Source organism: Schistocerca serialis, chromosome 7 (genome assembly GCF_023864345.2).
Source record: "Schistocerca serialis cubense isolate TAMUIC-IGC-003099 chromosome 7, iqSchSeri2.2, whole genome shotgun sequence".
Taxonomy (NCBI): Eukaryota; Metazoa; Arthropoda; class Insecta; order Orthoptera; family Acrididae; genus Schistocerca; species Schistocerca serialis.
Genome location: NC_064644.1, coordinates 521146420 through 521170648, shown reverse-complemented (window position 1 = coordinate 521170648; position 24229 = coordinate 521146420). Strand labels below are relative to the sequence as shown.

Sequence of the window (24229 nt, the reverse complement as noted above, 5' to 3'; positions counted from 1 at the left end):
TGGAGATACTAAAAGGTATCAGATAGATTACATAATGGTAAGACAGAGATTTAGGAACCAAGTTTTAAATTGTAAGACATTTCCAGGGGCAGATGTGGATTCTGACCACAATCTATCGGTTATGAACTGCGGATTGAAACTGAAGAAACTGAAAAAAGGTGGGAATTTAAGGAGATGGGACCTGGATAAACTGAAAGAACCAGAGGTTGTAGAGAGCATAAAGGAACAATTGACAGGAATGGGGGAAAGAAATACAGTAGAAGAAGAATGGGTAGCTCTGAGGGATGAAGTAGTGAAGGCAGCAGAGGATCAAGTAGGTAAAAAGACGAGGGCTAATAGAAATCCTTGGGTAACATAAGAAATATTGAATTTAATTGATGAAAGGAGAAAATATAAAAATGCAGTAAATGAAGCAGGCAAAAAGGAATACAAACGTCTCAAAAATGAGATCAACAGGAAGTCCAAAATGGCTAAGCAGGAATGGCTAGAGGACAAATGTAAGGATGTAGAGGCTTATCTCACTAGGGGTAAGATAGATACTGCCTACAGGAAAATTAAAGAGACCTTTGGAGAGAAGAGAACCACTTGTATGAATATCTAGAGCTCAGATGGAAACCCAGTTCTAAGCAAAGAAGGGAAGGCAGAAAGGTGGAAGGAGTATATAGAGGGTTTATACAAGGGCGATGTACTTGAGGACAATATTATGGAAATGGAAGAGGATGTAGATGAAGATGAAATGGGAGATAAGATACTGCGTGAAGAGTTTGACAGAGCACTGAAAGACCTGAGTCGAAACAAGGCCCCGGGAGTAGACAACATTCCATTAGAACTACTGATGGCCTTGGGAGAGCCAGTCATGACAAAACTCTACCATCTGGTGAGCAAGATGTATGAAACAGGCGAAATACCCACAGACTTCAAGAAGAATATAATAATTCCAACCCCAAAGAAAGCAGGTGTTGACAGATGTGAAAATTACTGAACTATCAGTTTAATAAGTCACAGCTGCAAAATACTAACGTGAATTCTTTACAGATGAATGGAAAAACTGGTAGAAGAGGACCTCGGGGAAGATCAGTTTGGATTCCGTAGAAATGTTGGAACACGTGAGGCAATACTAACCTTACGACTTATCTTAGAAGAAAGATTAAGAAAAGGCAAACCTACGTTTCTAGCATTTGTAGACTTAGAGAAAGCTTTTGACAACGTTAACTGGAATACTCTCTTTCAAATTCTGAAGGTGGCAGGGGTAAAATACAGGGAGCGAAAGGCTATTTACAATTTGTACAGAAACCAGATGGCACTTATAAGAGTCAAGGGGCATGAAAGAGAAGCAGTGGTTGGGAAAGGAGTGAGACAGGGTTGTAGCCTCTCACCGATGTTATTCAATCTGTATATTGAGCAAGCAGTAAAGGAAACAAAAGAAAAATTCGGAGTAGGTATTAAAATCCATGGAGAAGAAATAAAAACTTTGAGGTTCGACGATGACATTGTAATTCTGTCAGAGACAGCAAAGGACTTGGAAGAGCAGTTGAACGGAATGGACAGTGTCTTGAAAGGAGGATATAAGATGAACATCAACAAAAGCAAAACGAGGATAATGGAATGTAGTCAGATTAAATCGGGTGATGCTGAGGGGATTAGATTAGGAAATGAGACACTTAAAGTAGTAAAGGAGTTTTGCTATTTAGGGAGTAAAATAACTGATGATGGTCGAAGTAGAGAGGATATAAAATGTAGACTGGCAATGGCAAGGAAATCGTTTCTGAAGAAGAGAAATTTGTTAACATCGAGTATAGATTTAAGTGTCAGGAAGTCGTTTCTGAAAGTATTTGTATGGAGTGTAGCCATGTATGGAAGTGAAACATGGACGATAACCAGTTTGGACAAGAAGAGAATAGAAGCTTTCGAAATGTGGTGCTACAGAAGAATGCTGAAGATAAGGTGGGTAGATCACGTAACTAATGAGGAGGTATTGAATAGGATTGGTGAGAAGAGAAGTTTGTGGCACAACTTGACTAGAAGAAGGGATCGGTTGGTAGGACATGATTTGAGGCATCAAGGGATCACAAATTTAGCATTGGAGGGCAGTGTGGAGGGTAAAAATCGTAGAGGGAGACCAAGAGATGAATACACTAAGCAGATTCAGAAGGATGTAGGTTGCAGTAGGTACTGGGAGATGAAGAAGCTTGCACAGGATAGAGTAGCATGGAGAGCTGCATCAAACCAGTCTCAGGACTGAAGACCACAACAACAACAATAGACATAGATGACATAAAAATGAAAAAGCCTCCATACTTTGCCTACTTTCATTCCATAATGTCATGTGGTATATATAATAGTTTGGGGTAACTCTTCAAGTCAAACAAAATTTTACAGAGTCCAAAAGCATGTAATATGTGTTATTTGTGGAGTAAATTCACGGACATCCTGTAGAAACCTCTTCAAAGAACTGGGTATACTAACTACTGTCTCTCAGTATATTTACTCCTTAATGAAATTTGTCCTAAATAATATATCTCTTTTTCCAACAAACAGCTCAGTTCATACATACAACACCAGGAACAAAAATGATCTGCACAAGGACTTAAAAGCACTTACTTTAGTTCAAAAAGGGGTCCACTACTCAGGAACACTCATCTTCAATTTGCCAGCAAACATAAAAAATTTAGTTACAAATAAAGATCAGTTTAAAAGGAGCCTGAAAGACTTACTAGTGGGCAACTCCTTCTACTCCATTGATGAATCTTTTAATAGTGACGACTGATGTATTGTATATATTCATACTATTAGTATTATTATTGCAAGTTAAAAAATGCCAGGAAGGAGATAAAGTTAATCCTAAACACCAAAAAACAAGAGGTTAATTATTGTCAGGTAAATAAAAGTCAGAATAGCAAATCTAAACAACAAAGAGAGGGAGAATAAGCATTCATATGCAAATGTGTGCAAATGGTGGCTTAAAGGATGGTAATAGAATAGTGCAGCCTTTTTTGGCAACAAAACAACAATAGCAACAGAAAACAATCAATGTCCTGGACAAGGGGTCATGATTCAGGACATGTCCAAATAAGTGAAAAAAAAAATATTGGTTGCCTTCACTGAGGTAACACCACTACAAAATTGGTTACATGCTGAAGAAGACAAAGAAACAGGTATCGAGTTCACTAAACTAATAATTTAAGGAATGACTGATGATCAGGAACTGAGTGTGTACATAGATCCAGGAAGTGAAATTTCTATTGTGTCTGAGTCTTTGTTGGAGGTATTAAAATGTAAGAAAGTGTATCAAATACTGACGGTTACTGGGGTTTATGTAGTAGGAATAACTGAAAGCAAAGCAAGATCAAGCAAAAGAAGGCAAATTAAACATGAAGTGTGGTTACTGATAGCTTTAAACAATTTTATGTCTATGCAGACGTTCTTAGTAGGGTCTAATTTAAATTTTGCATTTGTTACTAGGTACTGATTAGCTGATAAGATTTAAAGTAATACTGGATTTTTCAGCACAGATATTAATACGTGCTTATCATGACCAGGTATTTGTAGTACCATTTAATGGGAACATTACTGGTTATACCAAGACATATAACATCCACATTGTAGCAACGAGCACTATGATGGATTTAGGAGACATTTTGGATACACAAAGTACACTGTAAGCACTAATCAGGATGAAAGCTTATGAATCTGGTCTGTTAATTGAATAACAGAAAAATGATCTATATCATATATTGATGAAGTACAATGAAGTTTTCTCAGATACACCTGGAGTACTTCTTAACTATATACACAACTGCTGAACTGCAACATTCAGCCCGTTCAGATTTGCGTTCCTCCACCAAGGGCACTGTGTCTTCCATACCACATGTGAATTTGCCCAACCTGCCTTTTGTGCCACTGACCGCCCAGACTTCAGACATCGGCGCCATGCCATGAACGAATATAGAACATACCCAATTTTACCCAGATCGCCCTCTAGCCTTGCCCCCAATGGAAGCAATTCATCTGTAACTATCAGCATTGCAAAAGAACAATCACATCAATAACATTCCATGGACCATTGACATGGTTTCACATTGTTGATGACAATGTGGGCAGCCATGGACCGCAGCAACAACCTCGGCTTGCTACCAGGAAATAGATTCTAAGAATTTAGTTGAAAAGGCACAACAAAGAGTAAGTAAACATAATGAAAAAGCTGTTGAGCCTCGGTACAATGTTGATGACCTAGTTCTTGTAAAACAACATCTTCAAAACTCCGCCCTCAAGAAAGAGAGACGTAAGATTTTCCAAAAATATGAAGGACCATACCGAGTACAAATGGTATCCTTCCCAAGACATTATTTTTTGTGGATCCTACAACTGGATCAGAAAAGGGAAAGTACAATGTAAAGGACGTAAAGTTGTATATCCCCAGGGATGTTAACATTCTGAAGTAATGGGCGGAGTGACGACTGTCGAATCCCAAGTTGTTTTTGGTGTTTCTTCCAAAATAGTTTTCCCACACCGAATTCCCTTGAAATCTGAAACTATTCTGTCATCTATTCCTAAAATCTTAAACTATCCCATAATCTTATTATCTAGGAAAGTCGATATGACTACAACTTAGGAGAATCACAGAATAAGAAAGAAAGTGATCTCTAGACATGAAATAAATGGAATAACAATATTATGTCTGTGGAAAATATAATACAATGTGATGAACTGAATGACTGTTAGACTGTAGTGTATAATTTTCTGTTTTGTATAAAATATCTTATACCTTTTATGAGATGATCGTAGATGGGAAGGTTTGTATCAGTTTAGAAAGGGGTGGATATTGTGGATAAAAGCACATAAATCATGACTAATACAAAACACACACCACACCTTTCAAACAACCCAACAACCCTCACAAATAAGTGTGCATCTTCTTTCTCTTCTTCAATCCTAGCAACTTAGCAATCATTTCTTTTTATTTCCTTTCTTACTTCTCATTTGAGGACCTATCTATTTTTTCCCTCTTTCCATATTCATCTGCTTCTATCGCAGAAGTCCTTCCTGGTTTCCATGGTCTCCAATAACCTACATCTTATCTTCAGATAAGAAGGCCAAAGAATCAGACTACATAAACACACATCCGCATACACACAAAATTAAAACAGATTGACTTTCCAAAATAAAGCATTATTAATTTTATACAATTTAGATGTTACAATTAAAATTTACAAAATGTAAATAAACTGATGTTACAGCTGAATAAGGTATAAAATACAATATTGAATGACAGATCTTTTATAGGAATATCTCTAGTTTTCCATAAGAAAATCATACTGAGCTTTAATTACAATAATGTCTGTCATATTATTTTAGTTATGTAATTAATTACAGTTTGGTTTGGTTACTAATATTTAATGGTAGTACAGAGCTCGTGCTTTATCTGCTTACATACATAGAACATACAAATAAGACATCAAATTCTGGAAATTGGAAAACTGTGAGATGTAAACAGTTGGAGAGTTAATGAGAAATGTAATTCCAAAGAATATTAATGACAGAGGAAGACATAAAAATAAATAACAAAAGAAAATACATTGCTTGGTTATAACTTTTAAGCTGTTTCTCAAGATGGTGAGATCTAAGGTTACTGGATTTTTAGACTGCAATTTTGTTAATTAGAAGCATTGATTTTTCATGCTAACATCTCTACAGTCTCTAGTTCTTTATTTCTAAGGACTTATTACCTCAATTTCTTGATTAGTTATTTAATTTAGTAAATGTACACAATTTTATTGATGACAACAATCCACTGATAATTATGACAATGCATGTCCTTCCAGAACATTCCACACGCCTTTGCAATGAATATCAAGTTTTTTTTATCGAATAGGACAGAATGATATATGTATAGATACACATACAAGGCTTTAGGAAGCACTGAATTGTCTGATAACTATCCGGATGCATATAAAAAAGGGTGATATTGGACATATGAGTCCTGGGTGAGGCTGTACCGTTATAAGGTATATATAAAGGAAGAATGGTGGTGATCAACTCATGCACAAAGAGAGACGAAAAGATGTGAGAAGCAGTAATGAGCAGGGGATAGACAGGGAAGAGGTGTGCGCCAAGAAAGGAAAAGAAAGTAGGAGTGGAAGTAATTGCGATAGTTGTTTAAGAAAAGTCAGTTTAATAAATACTCTGCTGAATTGTAGGATAGTGTGACTCAAATAGACTAAGTAAACATATTATCTACTGAATAGTGAATACACACATGGTATCTACTGGAAGTATAGAGGAAGTAGAGGAGGACCCTAGGGAGCTGATGATGTACTAAAGAATGAATTTAAAGTTTGAAGTAGATTTGTATCTTGACCAGAAATTACTTAATTATAATTTACATAGGAACATATACTGGGGTAATGAAATGTGAGGCCTACTCAAAAAGGATAAGGGGGGGCATACCCGGCATTTGTTAAGTGTATAGGGCAGGCGTACCTACATGGAGATAGGGCGACCTATGGCCTAAAAAATAGGAATGTTTTATAAAGGGGTGTACTTACCAGAATGGAAAGAGGAAGTGCACTCATAGGGTCAACCCACAAGCAAGATATAGGTACTGATCCTAGGGGAAAGGGACAGTATCGTGACTGAAGTCACACATTTTATAGGAATTATTCTGGAAAGTATAAATTTGTTACAAAACTAGCATTATTATGTTTCATATAAATAAATAAGTGTCAAAAAAACACTTTCATTTCACTCAGAGTTCCTCCAAACTACAAGCTACAAACTAATACAAAGAATGAGAACAGAAAATAGAATACTCGAATGTCATGAACACCTGAAGTTTACAATCGTAAATAAAGAAAAAGTCTCACAATGCCTAAATACTAGTAAAGCTTACTAAATCATGAATGAATACTCAGGTCTTGATATCAAAGTAAAGTGAGAATAAAATAAAGAAATGCTTAGCTAAAGATTGTTCTAGAGAAAACGAAGGGTTGTTATTGAAGTGGAATATGTATATAGGAACCTATGTAAGAAATGTATACTGCTAAAATGTAAAATTTTATCATGTGAGATATTATGTACATAATGACTATGTATCAAATATAGCATGTCCTATCTGAGGAGGGAGGGGGGCGGGGGATATGTAGTGTTTCTAGAATTTGTGCATAAATTCTAGAACCACTCAGCCCTCTACCATCTCAAACACATAATATTTTAGATGTGAGAGTGGGATGATAGAATTCTACCTACTGCTCATCACATGTTTGTGTGTACAGGTTTGAAGTTTGCATGAGAAGATGTAGACATGGCAGTCGAACGGCACCGACAAGTACTTGTCGGTCAAGCCATGGAAGTCGTAGTGAAAGAGCAAGGAAGAACTATGGAACTTCTGGGTTATTCTGTGCTGTTTTGTAATTGACTATTGTTAGTGACAAGGAACAATGAGGGAGATTTTTAAGTAACTCTTATCTTGGACTTGCTGGAGGTAAGACATATTTTACAATATGTTTGGAGTAGAGACACAGTTGTTAAACCAGCTCTTTTCTAAATGGACTTAAATCTGTTTCTAATGTGAGACGATATGAGTTACTTACAATAAGTTAAATGTTTATGTGCAAAGAGTGAATTTTGTTCTTATGAATCTCAGATATACCAGTAATTATCAAAAAGTATTCTTCGAGTACCGAATTATTTTGCAAGTAGTGAGAGAGTCTTTAAGGTTCCTGTAACTAGCATCATTCTTTGGAGAAGAATTTATAGATATTCCAGAAGATGGCTATCCAGAGAAGAAGATTGACTGTGTACACCAAGTAAGTCGACTCGTAGAAGAGGAGGTGGAAGTTTTTACATACACTTCACACACACTTAGTCGTCAAAAATGTTAGACCTTCAGGCACCTGTCAAAAATAATTACATTCTTCAAACAGTCCTGATGTACAGTTATGGTTTCAGTAATGTAAATCTGTTTCACAGAAGCCTGAAGAAGAGGACTAATCATCCATAACTGATAACATTTAATAAAAGACTTGTCACAGAGGTGAGATTGTATTTGGTATAATTAATTGCTGCTATTAAACCAGAGAAAGCCAAACATATCCATAAGAAAATTTACAGATCAAAATCTCTTTCTTGGCCAAAATCTGTGTCACTACAACACCGTAGTGAGATCTTCAGTACTGTATGTTTCAGAATACCTGAACATGGCTTGACATGGACAACTTGAGAAGCTAACTAAAGGTTAGAAAGATTCTAAGAGAAATCATGGCACTCATCAAAGAGTAAGATGCTGACAGAACTAATCACAAGCAGGAATTATATGACATCTAGAGTGTGTTCTAATGGCTATGAGAGAGAGGAGGCTGTGACCACCTAGTCAGAATGGGCACTGTCTCTAGAGGGAAAGCAACTTATACAAAGCAGACAAGACTGTTTAAGAAAGACCTTGAGCAACTAGATGACTATGACAGTCATGACAGAGATCATAACAGAATGCTCAATAGAACATCAGGTCCTCCCCACTCGCTAAACAGCAGTAAGTGTGCAACAAGGAACTAGGGTGAAATGGATACAGAAATGGAAAAACATTCAAAGCACCAGAACAAGTCAGTACTGGGCTAAGAGGAAAGCTCACCAGAAATAAGAACTGTGTATTCCAGTGCAGACCCTGCTGTGTCATCCAAACAAGACAAAGCCAGGGCAAAAGCACCACAGGCACTAAGATGCGAGCTGGTGCGAGTGCCATAGAGGCTCGCCACTTGCGCGAGTTCCACCAGCACCACAGGTGCTGCTGAGGAGGAAGATATTGATTTCACCTCAGCCAATTGCTGGCCAAGTAAAACCTACCAATGACCACACAACAATGGACAGAAGCCTACTCAGAAGAGAGAAGAGCAGCTCTCACCCATCTGATTACAGATCATCGTCCAGTGCTGACTTAGACAGGGAACATCAATTAGTGAACTCTTAGAAGTGAACAGATGGTTTTTGTAAATTGTATTTGCTATGTCCTGTGAAGTTTACCCACCCCAGCCTCCTCCTTACTCCCACCCAGTTGCCTCTCCCAACATGTACTGCTGCTGCTACTCGTAGTGTAACTTCAGCTATACCTATGTGTGAGTTGTGTTTGCGCGAGTGTGTTTTTATGTGTGTGCTGGTCATCTATTTTTGACAATGGCCTTGTTGGCTGAAAGCTAATATTGCAACAGTCTTTTTGTTGTGCCTATTTGCGACTCAGCATCTCCGCTATACAGTTTGTTACTAATTTGTTGGAGTATTGTAGAACTTTTGTTCTCCTATCCTGTTACCAGACCCTGGGGTATAGCTGTGTAATAGTGGCAGGAATATATCATCTTAGTGGTGTACTGAGTCAGAAGCCATTTCACAAATTCGGCCTACCATAACAAAAGTGGCAAATCAGCCTCCGCAGTAGTAGCAATGAGGAATTTGCAAAACTGGTGATGAGGGTTTACAAAAGACCCTAATTAAATAGCTACCACAGGCAAGTCACAATATTATGAAAAAGATAATTGCTACTCACCATGTAGCAAGATACTGAGTCACAGGTAGGCACAACAAAAATATGTCAGAAAGTGAACTTTTTGCCAACAAGGCCTTCATTGGAAATGGACAACATACACACACACACTAATGCAAATGCAACTCATACACACATGACCACAGTCTCTGGCTGCTGATGCCATGCTGCAAGCAGCAGCATGTGATGGGAGGGGCAACTGGATGGTGGTGGTAAGGAGGAGGTGGGGAGGGCAGGGATAGCAGGGTAGGGGTGGGTGACAGTAAGGTGCTACTTGTGGGAGTGCAGGGACGAGGTGGAGAGAAAGTATGGCAGCTAGGTGCAGTCGTTAGGGACAGAGGGTTGTGGATAAGGAGGGAAGTAAAAAGACTTTGGGTGCATTGGGGGAACAGAGGGCTGGAATTGTAACAGGGAAGGATCTGATGGGAAAGGACAATGACTAACACAGGTTGAGGCCATCAGGGTTACGGAAATGGAGGATATATTGCAAGGAGAGTTCCCACTTGTGCAATTCTGAGAAACTGGTGTTGGTGGGAAGGATCCAAAGGACACAGGCTGTGAAGAAGTCACTGAAATCAATGTCATGTTGAGCAGCATGCTCAGCAACAGGTGGTCCAGCTGTTTCTTGGCCACAGTTTGCCATTGGCCATTCATGTGGACAGACAGTTTGTTCATGACAACCAACTGCTGCACGAAGTGTAGGCCCAGCAGCCAGAGACTGTGGTCATGTGTGTGAGTTGTGTTTGCATGTGTGTGTCTGTGTACATGTGTGGTTTTGTGTGTGTGTAAAGCTCAGCTTCTGCAGTCTCTTTGTTGTGCTTATCTGCGACTCAGTGTCTCCACTGTATGGTGAGTAGCAACTATCTTTTTCATAATATTTTTACATTATATCATGGATTTTCCATTGGCAGACAAGTCACAAATAGATACAATAATCATAAAAATTGTTACTTGACTGACAAGCAATAACAGTTCTAGCTGGTTCAAAGATATATCTAGCAAAAAATCAAAATATTGAGCTGATGTGATAGAGTCACTCATGAGGAGCTTTTGAGACTGAAATATGCAGTACTAACATCAGCTTATGAAAATAGACTTATAATGTGCCTTCAGAATTTTTAGGTGTTTTGGAGAAAGTAAAACATCATAGAACAGAAATGTCTTATTCATGAAATAACTTGCTAATTGACATGTCAACATTATTTCTGTGGTGGATTCTCTAAAAAGGTAACTATTAATGTTACGATTAATTACATTTTATTAAAACAAAAGACATTGTTATAAAAATTTCTGTAATTTTTGAGTTTGCCCATCACTCATTATAATGAGATACACTTCGACACTACAGGATAACTATTGTAGTTAGAATTTAAAATCTATCTCAGACTACAGTTCACATTAGTGTATTCACTTATCTGGGAGATTTTAAGCAAACTTAAAACATTTGAGCACAATGTATATCATCTCTCAAGGTTTTATACATTGTATGCTTCTATATTAATGTATATTAATTGTTTACTTAAGACATTATAGTCATCTGTAATATTTGCTACAGAGTAAGCATGCCAGTGGAGAATCAATATTCGGGCTTTCCAAACACTATTAAGATGTCATCTAAAAGTTTAAAATGATAAATTGTAAAGACCTTATACTAAGTTTACAAAAACATATGTTGTGCAATCCTGCACAAAAAATAATGCCCATAAATTCAACATACAGATGTTTTACAAAACTGGTGTTCCAATGAATAGCAACCTACAGTGCAAGGAGCATTCTGATTACCTAATAAAATAATAGCTTCTTCAATTCTGCAAACATGGATAATAAAAGTTACAAGGTTGCCTATAGCAAACCAACATAAAGGAGAAGTGGTAGAAGATCTTTAAAAAAACCTTGGGTCAGCTAGCCCAGCTGACAACACTGCTTAAGGCCCTCTTGCCAGGGTTGTGGTAAAGACCTCAACAGCAATGAAGATGGAGAAGATGGGTTTCAGTATGGTGAAGCCGGCAAAAATGGCAGCCTCTTGTTCACATCTAAAGTGGATGCAGGGCACAACAGTTCCACAAGTTAGTGGCAGTACCCAGACAGTGTCATTTCCACTTGTTAGTGATGGCTGAATCAGTAATATTCCAGGCTAACAACCTCGTCTTATTTTTGGAATTCATGTATGACCCTGTATTTCCCGATCTCTATAATTTATAACTGAAAATCACAAAACCCAAAATTGACAAAAGGAATACACTACCAAGATGGTAACTCTAATGAGGAATCCATCATCACATCTTGTAATGCACTTGGACATAGGATTCCGAAGAGTCTCAACATTTTCATTGAAGAAGAGATGGAATATACTGAAAAGCCTTCTGATAAGGATCTGACTTGTGGGTCGGCTGTTTTGATAAAGTTTTGCAATGATATTTCATTCTGAAAACAAAAAAAGACACATGTTTTGGCTTTTTGCTAGAAAGTTTCTAATTTTTTTGAAAGTTATGGTGAAAGTTGATGAGAGAAAATTGTATTTTCCATCTTAAATATTGAAAGATTGTCTAAAACACAAAGACTTTTTATTAATATAATATGGGGTTCAAAGTTAACAACGTTTAATTTGTTAGCATTTTTATGTTTTCATCCTGCAGCCTGGGTATCCAGCATTTAGTCTGTCTAGCAAAGTGAGGTCAACAGTCAAGTTATCAGCATTATATTACAGAGCTGCTGGTCCATGTTTGATTCTTGGTCATGGCTTTTCTTTTTCATTCAATATTTTTTCAGTCTATCTGATAATAGTCAGAATACTTTCTTTGACTCCTTTTAAGTAAAACATTGGGAGGTGTGATTAATAATCAAACAAGTATATATAATGTATTGACAGTTATTTTGATCATGATACATAGTACAAAAATACAGCAAATTTATATTATTGCATAATCCTAACTGATTTTCTGTTCATGAGTGTTCTCACAATCAGTGATGTGAAACTTATCGTAGAAACAGGCAAAACATACATATTTCTGACACCGTGCACAGCACACGAACAAAATCTCATCACATTGACATGTTCACCGATACATTGTTCATAGAAAAATATCTGATTCACATTGCTACAAACAGATGTAAAAGATATCAATCTGGATGTGTACCAAGAGTATAAAAGTATGTTATGGAAGAGAGGCATTGAACAACTGGTTACGGAATAACACACAAGTTTTGATAGCCTCCATCCTGTCTTGTAATACTCTGCTTTGCTGTCATGGCATATGATTTTGTAGTCATGCAGTGAAATTATTTACCTGTCAGGTACATTTTCGAGGTATCACTTTCATACTGCAGTTCTGATGAATATCATCATCTATAAAAGTCCAATCTAGTGCATCATATATCACAATGAAAATAACTGTCAATACTTTATATATACTTATTTGAGTATTAATAATACCTCCCAAAATTTTACTTCAAAGGAGGGAAGAAAGGCATTCCCATTCTCAAAATAATATCAGATACACCAAGCAGAATATCAAATGAAAAAAACCCACAAGCAAGAATCAAACACAGACAAGCAGCTTGGTAATCTAAAGCCTGGGCCACTTGACTGTTGACCTCACTCTGCTAGACAGACTGAATGATGGGTACCCAAGCAACAGAATAAAACATAAAAACATTAATAACTCAAATGTTATTAAATTTGGACCCCATATTACATGAAAAAATTGTTTTTAGATGATCTTTTAATGTATAACATTGAAAATATCATTTTTCATCATCAACTTTGACCTCAGTTTTTTCAAAAATTAGAGTGTCCATCAAAAGGTCAAACACATATTTTTTTTTTACATAGAATGTCCTTGAAAAACTTGATCAAAATAGGTAACTCATATGTCAGACCATTTCCTCATAAGTTTGAGCTCAAGAAGAGGTACTTCATTGGAAAATTAAATGCAAATTCTCTTCAGAAAACTGGGAAACAGAAGGAATTTGAATTATTGCTACAGAAGAACCATGTACAATTTTTAGCAGCGCAGGAAACAAGATTCTTAAATGATAATGTAGTTGACACATGACACTATAGAATTTATAAAGAGAGACCAGCAGTAAGTATAATGGAAAACACACCAATGTTTTAATAGCAATTTATCTAAACAAAAAATCATAAATTGTGTAACAGATTTTAAGCTGATATCAGAAGGAATGTCCATGTTAACAATAAAATATAAGAATAAACACTACACCTTTACAAACTGCCATCCACCTATAAAAGATGACAACAGAAGACATCAGCAATCAGTTTTGGTTTCCTTTAGAATCTGCACTCTCCAACATACCTTCAAAAATGTTAAAATGCTTGTCAATGACTTCAGTGCTAATTCGGGAAGGAAAATAAATTTAAGGATATTGTAGGTGAATATTCAACACAATTAAGAACAATCAGAGATGGTGAACGAGTGATCAATATGTGTAAAATGTTCCAGTTAAACTGATGTCCACACATGTTTGCAAATGACAAGCAAATACCAAAACTTTGATATCTCCAAATCCAAACCTAGAGGAATTTCAAATGGATCACATAACTATATCTAAAAGCAATATGATGGAAATTATGGATGTTAAAGCAATCAGAAATGGAGAATTTGATTCAGGTCATTATCCCTCTAATATTAAAATATGATTTCTCCCATCTAAAATAAGAAATACAACCAAAACAGTACTCAGATACAACTCCTCTACAGCTAATATTACAATATAAATTATAGAAAAATTTAGAGAAGAAACTGAACCAACAAAAAAAGGTGATTGGCATGCACTCAAATACATAATACTAAATCAGCTGAGAAAACTTTGGGATTGGCCAAGAATAAAAAGAACACAGAGTAAAATGAAGCATGTGAAGAAGTAGAACAAAGAGCATTCTGGAAATACAAGCAAATTTCATCAAAAATAATACTCGAAATTTTTAAACCAAATTTCAACAAAGTAGTTACAGGATATCAAGCACCAAGTATTTCTTACAAAGATGAAGCTGCAAACTGGCGTTAAACAATAAAGACAATTATCAAGTAATGGCAGAATTTTTGTCAGGCCCTTCAACTGTCAGTTCTAGCAGTTAAATTGGAATTTCCAGCTATAGCATAAAATCCAGGTGAAGACTCCCCACCAACAGAGCTAGAAATTCATGAAACCACCAAAACACTTATAAACAACAGAGCAAGTGGTGAACACTACACCACAGCAGAATTATTGACATGGTCAGAACCAAAAATTATAAATGGTCTACAATTGCTTTTTGAGAACATTTTGAAAACTGAAAATATTCCAGAAGATTGGAAAATAGCATTAATCCACCCATTACATAAAAAGGGAGACAAACGAAATGTCAATAATTTCGGAGGAGTGTCACTTCTACCAGTACATACAAAATATTATCAAAAATCCTCCTGGACAGAGTTGTAGAAACTTCAAACAAACAACTGGGAGCATATCAGGGTGGTTTTTGAAAGGGACGATACTGCATAGAATAGATTTTCTACTCAAAATCAATAATTCGCCACAGAACATTAACCAACAAACCTATAATAGTCTCATTTACTGATTTCAAGAAAGCATCTGATTTGGTAGACATAGAAACAAAGATAAAATGTTGAGAATTTGGTGTTAAAACAAAACTGGCAAACATAATTCCTGAGGCTCTAACTAATATGACATCTAAAATTAACCATTTGGAATAAAAACTGGTTTATCATTTTGACTGTTTATCTGCATTCTAGAAAAAATTGTAACAATCTGGAATTTGGACATAAAAGATCATAAAATTGAACCAAAAACTCTGGGAAGGAAAACAAGCGGAATTATTGTAAACAGACTGGCTTTTGCAGACAATTTTGCAATACTTACATAAAATCTGAGAGAAGCAGTTATTCAAATAAATCTTCTGGAAAAAATAGGAAATGGGACAGGTATCAAAATTTCAGCTGATGAAACAAATTTGTGGCAAATATAAAAATTGTACCAAAACCCACAGCAATACAAATGGTAAAAATAGAGTGAGTAAGCAAATTTAAACATTTTGGAGAAATTATACAAAACATTGGACTAGAAAAATTTGCATTAACTGCAACAGCTAACAAAATGAAGAGAGCATATGATTCAATAAAGAATATTTACAACAATAAAGGTATATCTAGAAAAACAAAACTAATACACTGTACCATGACCATAAAGTTTACATGGATGTGGATGCCGCCTAATGGTGAACTACAAACTGGACAGAATAGAGGAACTAGAAAAACATATTATTCGAAAAACAATGAGAGCAATGTAAACTACAGATGCTTGGAAAATTACAAGTAATGCGGACATCTACAAAAATACAGAGAAAATATCAAAAGTAATGGCTAAGTGCAGATTACTATTCTTTGGGCATTTCTACCAAATGAATGAGAACAGACTAATGAAACAAATATTTGTTTTTTTTATTTCTGGTAGAAGAAATAAACAATAGCATGCATCTTAATGCAGCTGTTAGGTGCATTAACACAGGGCTGGGGAGGGCGCTGATGGCAGAGGGCATGGATCACATCTCAATGGTGCCAGTTGGGTCTATCAGTAGATCGGGATTCACTTGGTACAGCCTGCACCTCAATAGGTATGGGAAAGGGAGGCTGGCAAAGCTTATAGGTGACAGTGTAGTGGGTGGTGGTGGGATCACTCAAGGAAAAATTCCTGTAGTAGTTGGTGTTAGACCTGCACCTTTTTTGGATTGAAGCAAGCTGATAGGTATACATGCTTAAAGGAGTCCCTCTAACTTAGGGCTCACCTTCAGAGGATATAATGTTTCCAAGTAGAGAAGGAATTAGCATATTTCATCAAAATATAAGAGGTACTAGAGATAAAGTTGGTGAACTACTTATACATGTTGACTCTGAAATTATTGGTATATCATAGCACCACTTAAATAATTTGACAATTAAGATGCTTCCTTTACCAGGATACAGATTAGCTGGCTGTTTTTCATGGAGTTTCTTGTGGGGTGGGGGAGTGGCTATGTATGTAATAAACAGTATTCCGTTTGAGTCCACAGACATATCATGGTAATGCACTGAACAGATATTTTAATGTTGTGCAGGGGTCATTGAATTTAGTGAAACTAAACTCCTAATTGTTGTTGTTTATAGGTCCCCTAACTCTGACTCCAGAGCATTTCTGCTCAAGCTAGAGAGGGTTCTTGAGTCACTTTGTAGGAAGTACCAGAAATTAGTTATATGTGGTGGCTTCAATATAAATCTTGTATATGATGGTGCAAGAAAAAGGATGTTGGTAGATCTCATAAATTCATAGGCTCTGATGCAGATTTTTTTCCAGCTAGGGTGTAGGGGAACAGTAGCACAGCCATAGACAATATTTTTATTCATTCTTCATTACTACATGAGCATTCTGTTTGCAAAATGGTGAATGGCCTTTCAGACCATGATGAACAAATTTTAACACTAAAAGGCTTTAGTACTCAAACAAATGTCACATTTACTTACAAACTATGTAGGAAAGTTAATCCAACAGCAATAGAGAGTTTTTTAAACCTTATCAAGGAACAAGAGTGGCAGGATGTTTATAGTGCGGATAACATAGATGATAAATATAATGCTTTCCATAACACATTTCTCATGCTCTTTGAGAGTTGCTTTCTATTAGAGCATTCTAAATGGGGTACTAGTAGTAATAGGCAGCTGGGTGGCTGACTAGTGGGATAAGGATATCATGTAGAACAAAGTGGGAATTATTTCAAAATGTTAGAAGTAATGGCAATCAAGCTACAGTGGCACATTACAAACAGTGTTGTAAGGTGCATAAAAATGTTATTAGGAAGGCAAAGAGTATGTGGTACACAAACAGAATAGGTAATGCACAGGATGAAATTAAAATCATATGGTTAGTTGTGAAGGAAGTGTCTGGTCAGCAGCACAAGTTTGATGATATAAAGTCAATTCACAGTAAAAATACTTCTGTTACTGGTAAATCAGATATATGTTCAGTATTTAACAATCATTTTCTGAGCATTGCTGGTGAATTAAACAAAAATTCAATTTTTACAGCGAATCATATAACTTTCTTGGTAAACGCCTTTCCAAGACTGATGTCTGAAATACTCCTCTGTGATACAGACAAGAGGGAGATTGAGTCAGTAATTAAATCACTGAAGACTAAGGACTCTCATGGTTATGATGGAGTGCCTAGCAGAATTTTAAAGTACTGTGCTGCACTTGTTAGCCCTGTATTTAGCCATATTTGTAATTTTTCCTTTATGAATGGTCAGTTTCCTGAACGATTCAAGTACTCAGTGGTAAAGCAGCTTTATAAAAAGGGAGAAAGGGATAATGTAGATAATTTTAGACCTATTTCTATGCCATCAGCGTTTGCTATATTTATTGAAAAGGCTGTGTATGTAAGGATAATTGATCATTTTATATCACACGATTTGCTATCAAATGTACATTTTGGCTTTAGAATTTGTTTAACAACTGAAAAGGATATATTCTATTTTCTCTGTGAGGTACTGGATGGGTTAAACAAAGGTTTTCGAATGCTACACATATTTTTTGATTTAACTAAGGCATTTGATTGTGCTGATCACAAAATATTGCTCCAGAAGTTGTACCATTACTGAATACGGGGAGTAGCTCACAATTGATTCACCTCTTACTTTAGCAACAGACAGCAAAAGGTCGCTATTCACAATGTTGAGAATGGCTGTAATGTGGGGTCTGAGTGGGGTACGGTAAAGTGGGGGGTGCTCCATTGATCAGTGTTGGGGTCACTCTTGTTCCTTATTTATATAAATGATATGCCCTCTAGTATTATGGGGAACTCTCAAATATTTCTGTTTGTTGATGACACTAGCTTGGTAGTAAAGGATGTTGTATGCAACATTGGCATGGTTTCAAATAGTGCAGTTCACGACCTGAGTTCAAGGCTTGTAGAAAATAAACTAATGCTAAATAACAGTAAGACTGAGTTTTTACAGTTTCTGACACACAATTCAACAAAACCTGACATTGTAATTTCACAGAATGGGCATATGATTAGTAAAACTGAACAGTTCAAATTTTTAGGTGTTCAGATAGATAGTAAGCTGTCTTGGAAAGCCCACATTCAGGATCTTGTTCAAAGACTTAATGCTGCCATTTTTACTATTTGAATGGTATCTGAAGTGAGTGAGCATTCAGCATGAAAATTAGTGTACTTTGCTTATTTTCATTCACTTATGTTGTGTGGTATTATATTTTGGGGTAACTCTTCCTATTCTAAAAGAATATTTTTGGCTCAGAAATGGGCAGTTCAGGCAATAAGTAGTGTAAGTTCACAAACCTCTTGTCAACCCCTGTTCACGAGTCTGGGTATTTTGACATTGGCCTCTCAATATATACGAGGGCCGTTCAGAAAGTAACCTCCGGTTGATTTAAAAAAATACACCAAGTTAAATAAAAATATTTTAATATATACATCTTACAACTACATCTTTGCACTATTTTTCTACATAGTCTCCATAGCGATTGAGGCACTTATCGTATCTCTTCACAAGCTTTGAAATTACTTCTGCATAAAAATCACCCGCTTGTGCCTGGAGCCAGGCTGTGACCGCATCTTTGAGCTCTTCGTCGTCATCAAACCGCTGTGACCCGAGCCATTTCTTCAAATGCATGAAGAGGTGATAATCACTTGGCGCCAGGTCTGGGCTGTAAGGTGGATGGTTGATAACGTCCCACTTGAAGGACTCAAGAAGGGCCGTTGTTCTGCGAGCAGAGTGAGGACGGGCGTTATCATGCAAAAAAACGATACCGGAAGTCAGCATACCACGGCGTTTGTTCTATATAGCCCGTCGTAACTTTTTTATTGTTTCACAGTACACGTCTTGATTAATGGTCGTACCACGTTCCATGAATTCAACCAACAACACCCCTTTGGCATCCCAAAACACCATTGCCATCAGTTTTCTGGCAGAAAAATCTTGCGAGGCTTTTCTTGGTTTGGTAGGCGAATTTGAATGTGCCCATATCTTTGATTGTTCTTTTGTCTCAGGGTTCACGTACTTAATCCAGGTTTCGTCACCGGTCACGATTCTGTTTAACAATGGTTCTCCTTCGTCCTCATAACGTGACAGAAAGTCTAATGCAGAGGCCATTCTTTGAGTTTTGTGGTGGTCGGTAAGAATTTTGGGCACCCATCGTGCACAGAACTTACGGTAACCCAATCTTGCTGTCACTATCTCGTACAAGAGAGTCTTAGAAATCTGTGGAAAACCAGTAGACAACTCCGACATTGAGAAACGTCGATTTTCACGAACTTTTGCATCAACTGTATGAACGAGTTCGTCAGTCACCAATGATGGTCTACCACTCCTCTCTTCATCATGAACGTTTTCTCGTCCACTTTTAAATAAACGTACCCATTCACGGACAACTCCTTCACTCATAACTCTTGGTCCGTACACGGCACAAAGCTCACGATGAATAGCTGCTGCAGAATATCCTTTGGCTGTAAAAAACCTTATGACAGCATGCACTTCACATTTGGCGGGGTTTTCTATTGCAGCACACATTTCAAACTGCCACAAAAACTAAACTAGCACAGGTACGACGTTCACTCGACCACGGCTTGATGCCGACTGACCTGTTGAGTGCGTGAACGCACAGATGGCGTTGCTACTCCCCCCAACAACCCTCACTGTGACCAATCGGAGGTTACTTTCTGAACCGCCCTCGTATATTCCTTACTGTCATTTCTTGTGAACAAGCTTATTTCCAAGAATAAGCAGCTTTCACTCAGTTAATACTTGGCGGAAATCAAATCTGCATTTGGATCAGATTTCCTTAAGTCTTGTGCAGAAAGGTGGGCAGTATACTACTGCATCCATTTTCAATAACCTACTACTTGAATTCAAAAATCTTAGCAGTAATCCACATGCTTTCAAATCGAAACTGAAGAGTTTCTTCATGGGTCACTCCTTCTATTCTTTTGAGGAGTTCCTTGAGAGATTAAGCTGATACTTGTTGTATTGATGATTGCATTTACTTAAACTTATGGACTGACTTTTTTTCAGATTCATATACATTTATTCTTATCTGTTATTATTTTTATGTTGTAATTTCATGTACTGACACATTCCATGACCTTGGAGATTTGTTCCTCAATTTGGTACTACGGAACTTGATGTGTAAATAGATAAAATTAAAAAAACATAAATGAAAAACTAGAAAGAAACAACATCATACAATAATAAATAACAGAAAGATACCTTTTTAAGAATAAAATATTGAATTCAGAATGCTTTTAAAGAGAAGAAATAAGAAATCAGGAACAACATCGGCAGAATAAAGGAAATGCCAACATGGGGATAAAAGGAGGAGTACTGTAAAAATTGGAAACAACAATAGTAAATAAGAGGAACTGAAGTCCTTAAGTGATCCTAGTTGGTCAATACAAAGGTGAAAATAATAAATAAATAATAAATAAAAGAACAACTTCTTCTAGGGTACTTTGCATATTTTCACACAATTTTGGGACAGAATAAGTGTTGGGACAAATACTTAAAAAATCAATCAAGAGCTAACTACCACATATAAAAATACATAAATTATCTTAGCTTTCAGAACTAATAGTTACTTCTTCAGGAAGGAGAAAGGTACAGGTTGGCAAAGGTTAAAAGGTAATGGAACGTCACTCATACCCTAGCATGAGAGTGTCCACCTGTTGTCATGGCTAATAATAAAACTGAATTATGTATTAATTCTGGTACATACACTCATTATACCAACTTAAAAAATAGACCAATAGATTTGTTTAGTGGAGTTCTGAATTATGATAAAAAAATTTATGGCATTCACCAGAGCTGTTTCTGTGTACTTCATTGAAATTTTGCTGTCATGAAGGACCTCCTCCACGATTTAGTGAAAAAACAACAACAAACCGCACACATCATAAAATAAAAATATTGTTAAAGTATAGCTTATCTGTATTGCCTATAAAAGAGAGTGTTTGATTGCAAGTCTTATAACAACACACATAATTAGCAGAAATAACTACTTCAACTTGAAAAAAATAGTGTTAACAGAGAACCTGCCACTGGCTCTGGAAACAAATACTCTTACCAGCAACATATTAAATAGTTTTCTTGAGTTTCTTAAAATTATTATACTTGCAAAACAATTTCAGTAAACTGTCAGTTAGAAGCAAAAATATTAAAAATTAATTATGTAAATGAAACAATTGTTTTCCTTTTTCCAATAGGACATAAATATTTCTCAGGTGCAAAATTTTTTTACAAAGCACATATTTGCCTGAATACTGAGGATTACCTGCAAACACAGCAGTTGTAGCAGTTGTAGCAGGTTCAGTAGAAACTGACTCAGTTGTAGGATATCCTTTTGTAGTTATTGAAGAACTCTTGCCACTAGGAGTTACTTTCACACAACACACACAGTTAACTATGAGTAAAATCAGCATTAATAAAAGGGATGTGTCCATTCTGTCAACCAATGTTTGGCGTGAACACAACTGACTCTTCTAGGAAGTTCCTTCCACACTTCCTTGATTGCAGCAACATAATCATTCATTCGGTATCTGGGTGTGGTTTACAATCAAGCATCACATTCAAAATGGTGTCAACTAAATGAAACTGTTCAAAACATACACATTTCCCATGTACCTTTTATTTAAAATATCAATAGAGAAATAAGAAAGCACACTCATATGCACATAACAATATAAACGCAAGTTTATCAGGTTCAGCCAAAGAAACTTAAGAGTTAAAAACTTATCTTTGATCCTATCTTTAGATAATAGTCAAGTAAATAATCTACACATGACTCATGGTAGTAAGAACAAACAGGTCCCAGCTGAGAAGCAAATCTTATCACAGGAAGAGATAAACAGTTATGGCTGGAGGGGAAAGCTGCTTGTGATTACAAAAGCACACAGGCATCATCGAGTACATGATTAACACTATGGAGTTCTTGCCTTAGCTCTAAGCAATATCTCTTGCCTTGGCTCTAAGTAACATCTAAAAAATAGCAGTACCTATGTTGTATACTGGATGCCCCATTCTAAGTATTCTCAGACACTATCTTTCTAATTTTAGGCTTTATTGTCCCTCTTTCTTTTACATTCATAGAGAAATTTTGCTTGTAAAGTATAATAGACCATTGTGTAATTAAAATTAAGATTGAAAAATTTCATATGCTTCCTTCAAATACCAGGTGTTTCAAAATGAATATTGGGGTTTTAAGGCTTTACATTCAACTTAAAATTATAAAAAATACATCAAATGAAAGGGCAGCTCAAAGAGTTTTGTATGTATCATGCTGGAAGCCCTAAAGCCTAGAGACTACAGTTTACACGCCAACTTTGAAAACAAAATGTTGCTGCATGATGGTAAACATTTTCTGGATTGTGTTTTCTTCAGTAGTGAATCAACATTTCACATACGAACACACCTAATGTGAGCATCGGGGCTCAGTAAATCACTATAATATCATACAGTTGCAATGAAATTCCTCAAACTTGAATGTTTTTTGTGCCATATGCCAGTGTATTTCGGTGGAGCAACCGTAACTGGTATTTCATATCTTGATGCACGAGAACTATGGATCTTTCCTCAATTCGAAGAAGTTTATTGGGCAGCAAGGTTGTCCACCTCACTGGACTAACTCATTAGACTACTGGTTAAATGACATTGTACCCAAATGCTGGATTGGCCACCAAGAGGGCAGATGAAGAGCTGGTTTCATAAGGTCTCCAATTTCACTCGATTTGATGCCATGCGATTTTTACATTTTGGAGTTAATAAAGTACTATGTGAATGTGCCTCCAGTACCAGCTGATCTACCTTACTTAAGAAACCAGATTGAAACAGTTGCTGCAACAATTACTCCAGACACACTGATCTAGGTTTGGGAAGAACACATCTTTCAACTCAATGTGTTCTAAATGATGAATGGTGCTCACACTGAAAACCTGTAAGAAAAACTGTTTGAATTGCTATTTCAGTTTAAGTATTATTTATAACTCTAAGTTGAATGTGATAAATGCTTTAAAACAATAAAATTTTGATATTTATTTTGAAATGCTAGGTATATGCAACAGTTGATAAATAATTCTGTTGTACTTATCTCGAATGCATAAACTTTAGAAGAGAAACTGCATTGGTTTTCTGAGTTATTCAAGGAATAAAAAAATATCAAATTAAAAAGTAAAACAAAATATAAAAATTAAGAGAAAAATATGGGATCAGAATTCTTGGGGTCTATATAATTTAAAATGTCTGTGGAGTTGAGTGTAAGTAATGTGAACGATTCCATAGTTTTCAGAACATTCACTGTTCATTACAGTTCAGACATGATTATTATGGCACTTTCATGTATGAGACAGTACCTGATCTCCTCTTTATAACATTTTATGGTAAATTATGAAAAAACAAAGCCATCAATCAACATAATGATCATAAATTGCACAAAAATCAAATTAATGAAACCCTTTTAGGCTATGTAGAAAAGAGTACAAAGGGAAACATAATGACAAAGAGAGTTGTACCAAAAAAGATGGAAAACATAACATTTTTAACAAGTGTGCAACTAATGGCAAAGCAAGCAACACTGGGTAAATTAAAGAAGGTGAAACTGAACTGGAATCTGCAATAAATATAAAAATATGTTTCCTGTT

The 24229-nt window shown here is 36.2% G+C and overlaps 1 protein-coding gene across 2 annotated transcripts in view; it reads right to left on the bottom strand.

Moving 5' to 3' along the window:
* The window catches only part of LOC126412247 (phosphatidylinositol phosphatase PTPRQ-like), a 452520-nt gene extending 430259 nt beyond the window's left edge, over positions 1 to 22261 (bottom strand). The window contains exon 1 of one of the 2 annotated variants that reach the window (XM_050081743.1): positions 21868 to 22261. In XM_050081743.1, the coding sequence (XP_049937700.1) occupies positions 21868 to 22036 (169 nt within the window). In that variant the 5' untranslated portion in view covers positions 22037 to 22261. The remainder of the gene's footprint in view (positions 1 to 21867) is intronic. The other variant, XM_050081744.1, reaches the window with a different exon arrangement.
* Positions 22262 to 24229: the final 1968 nt, after the last annotated feature.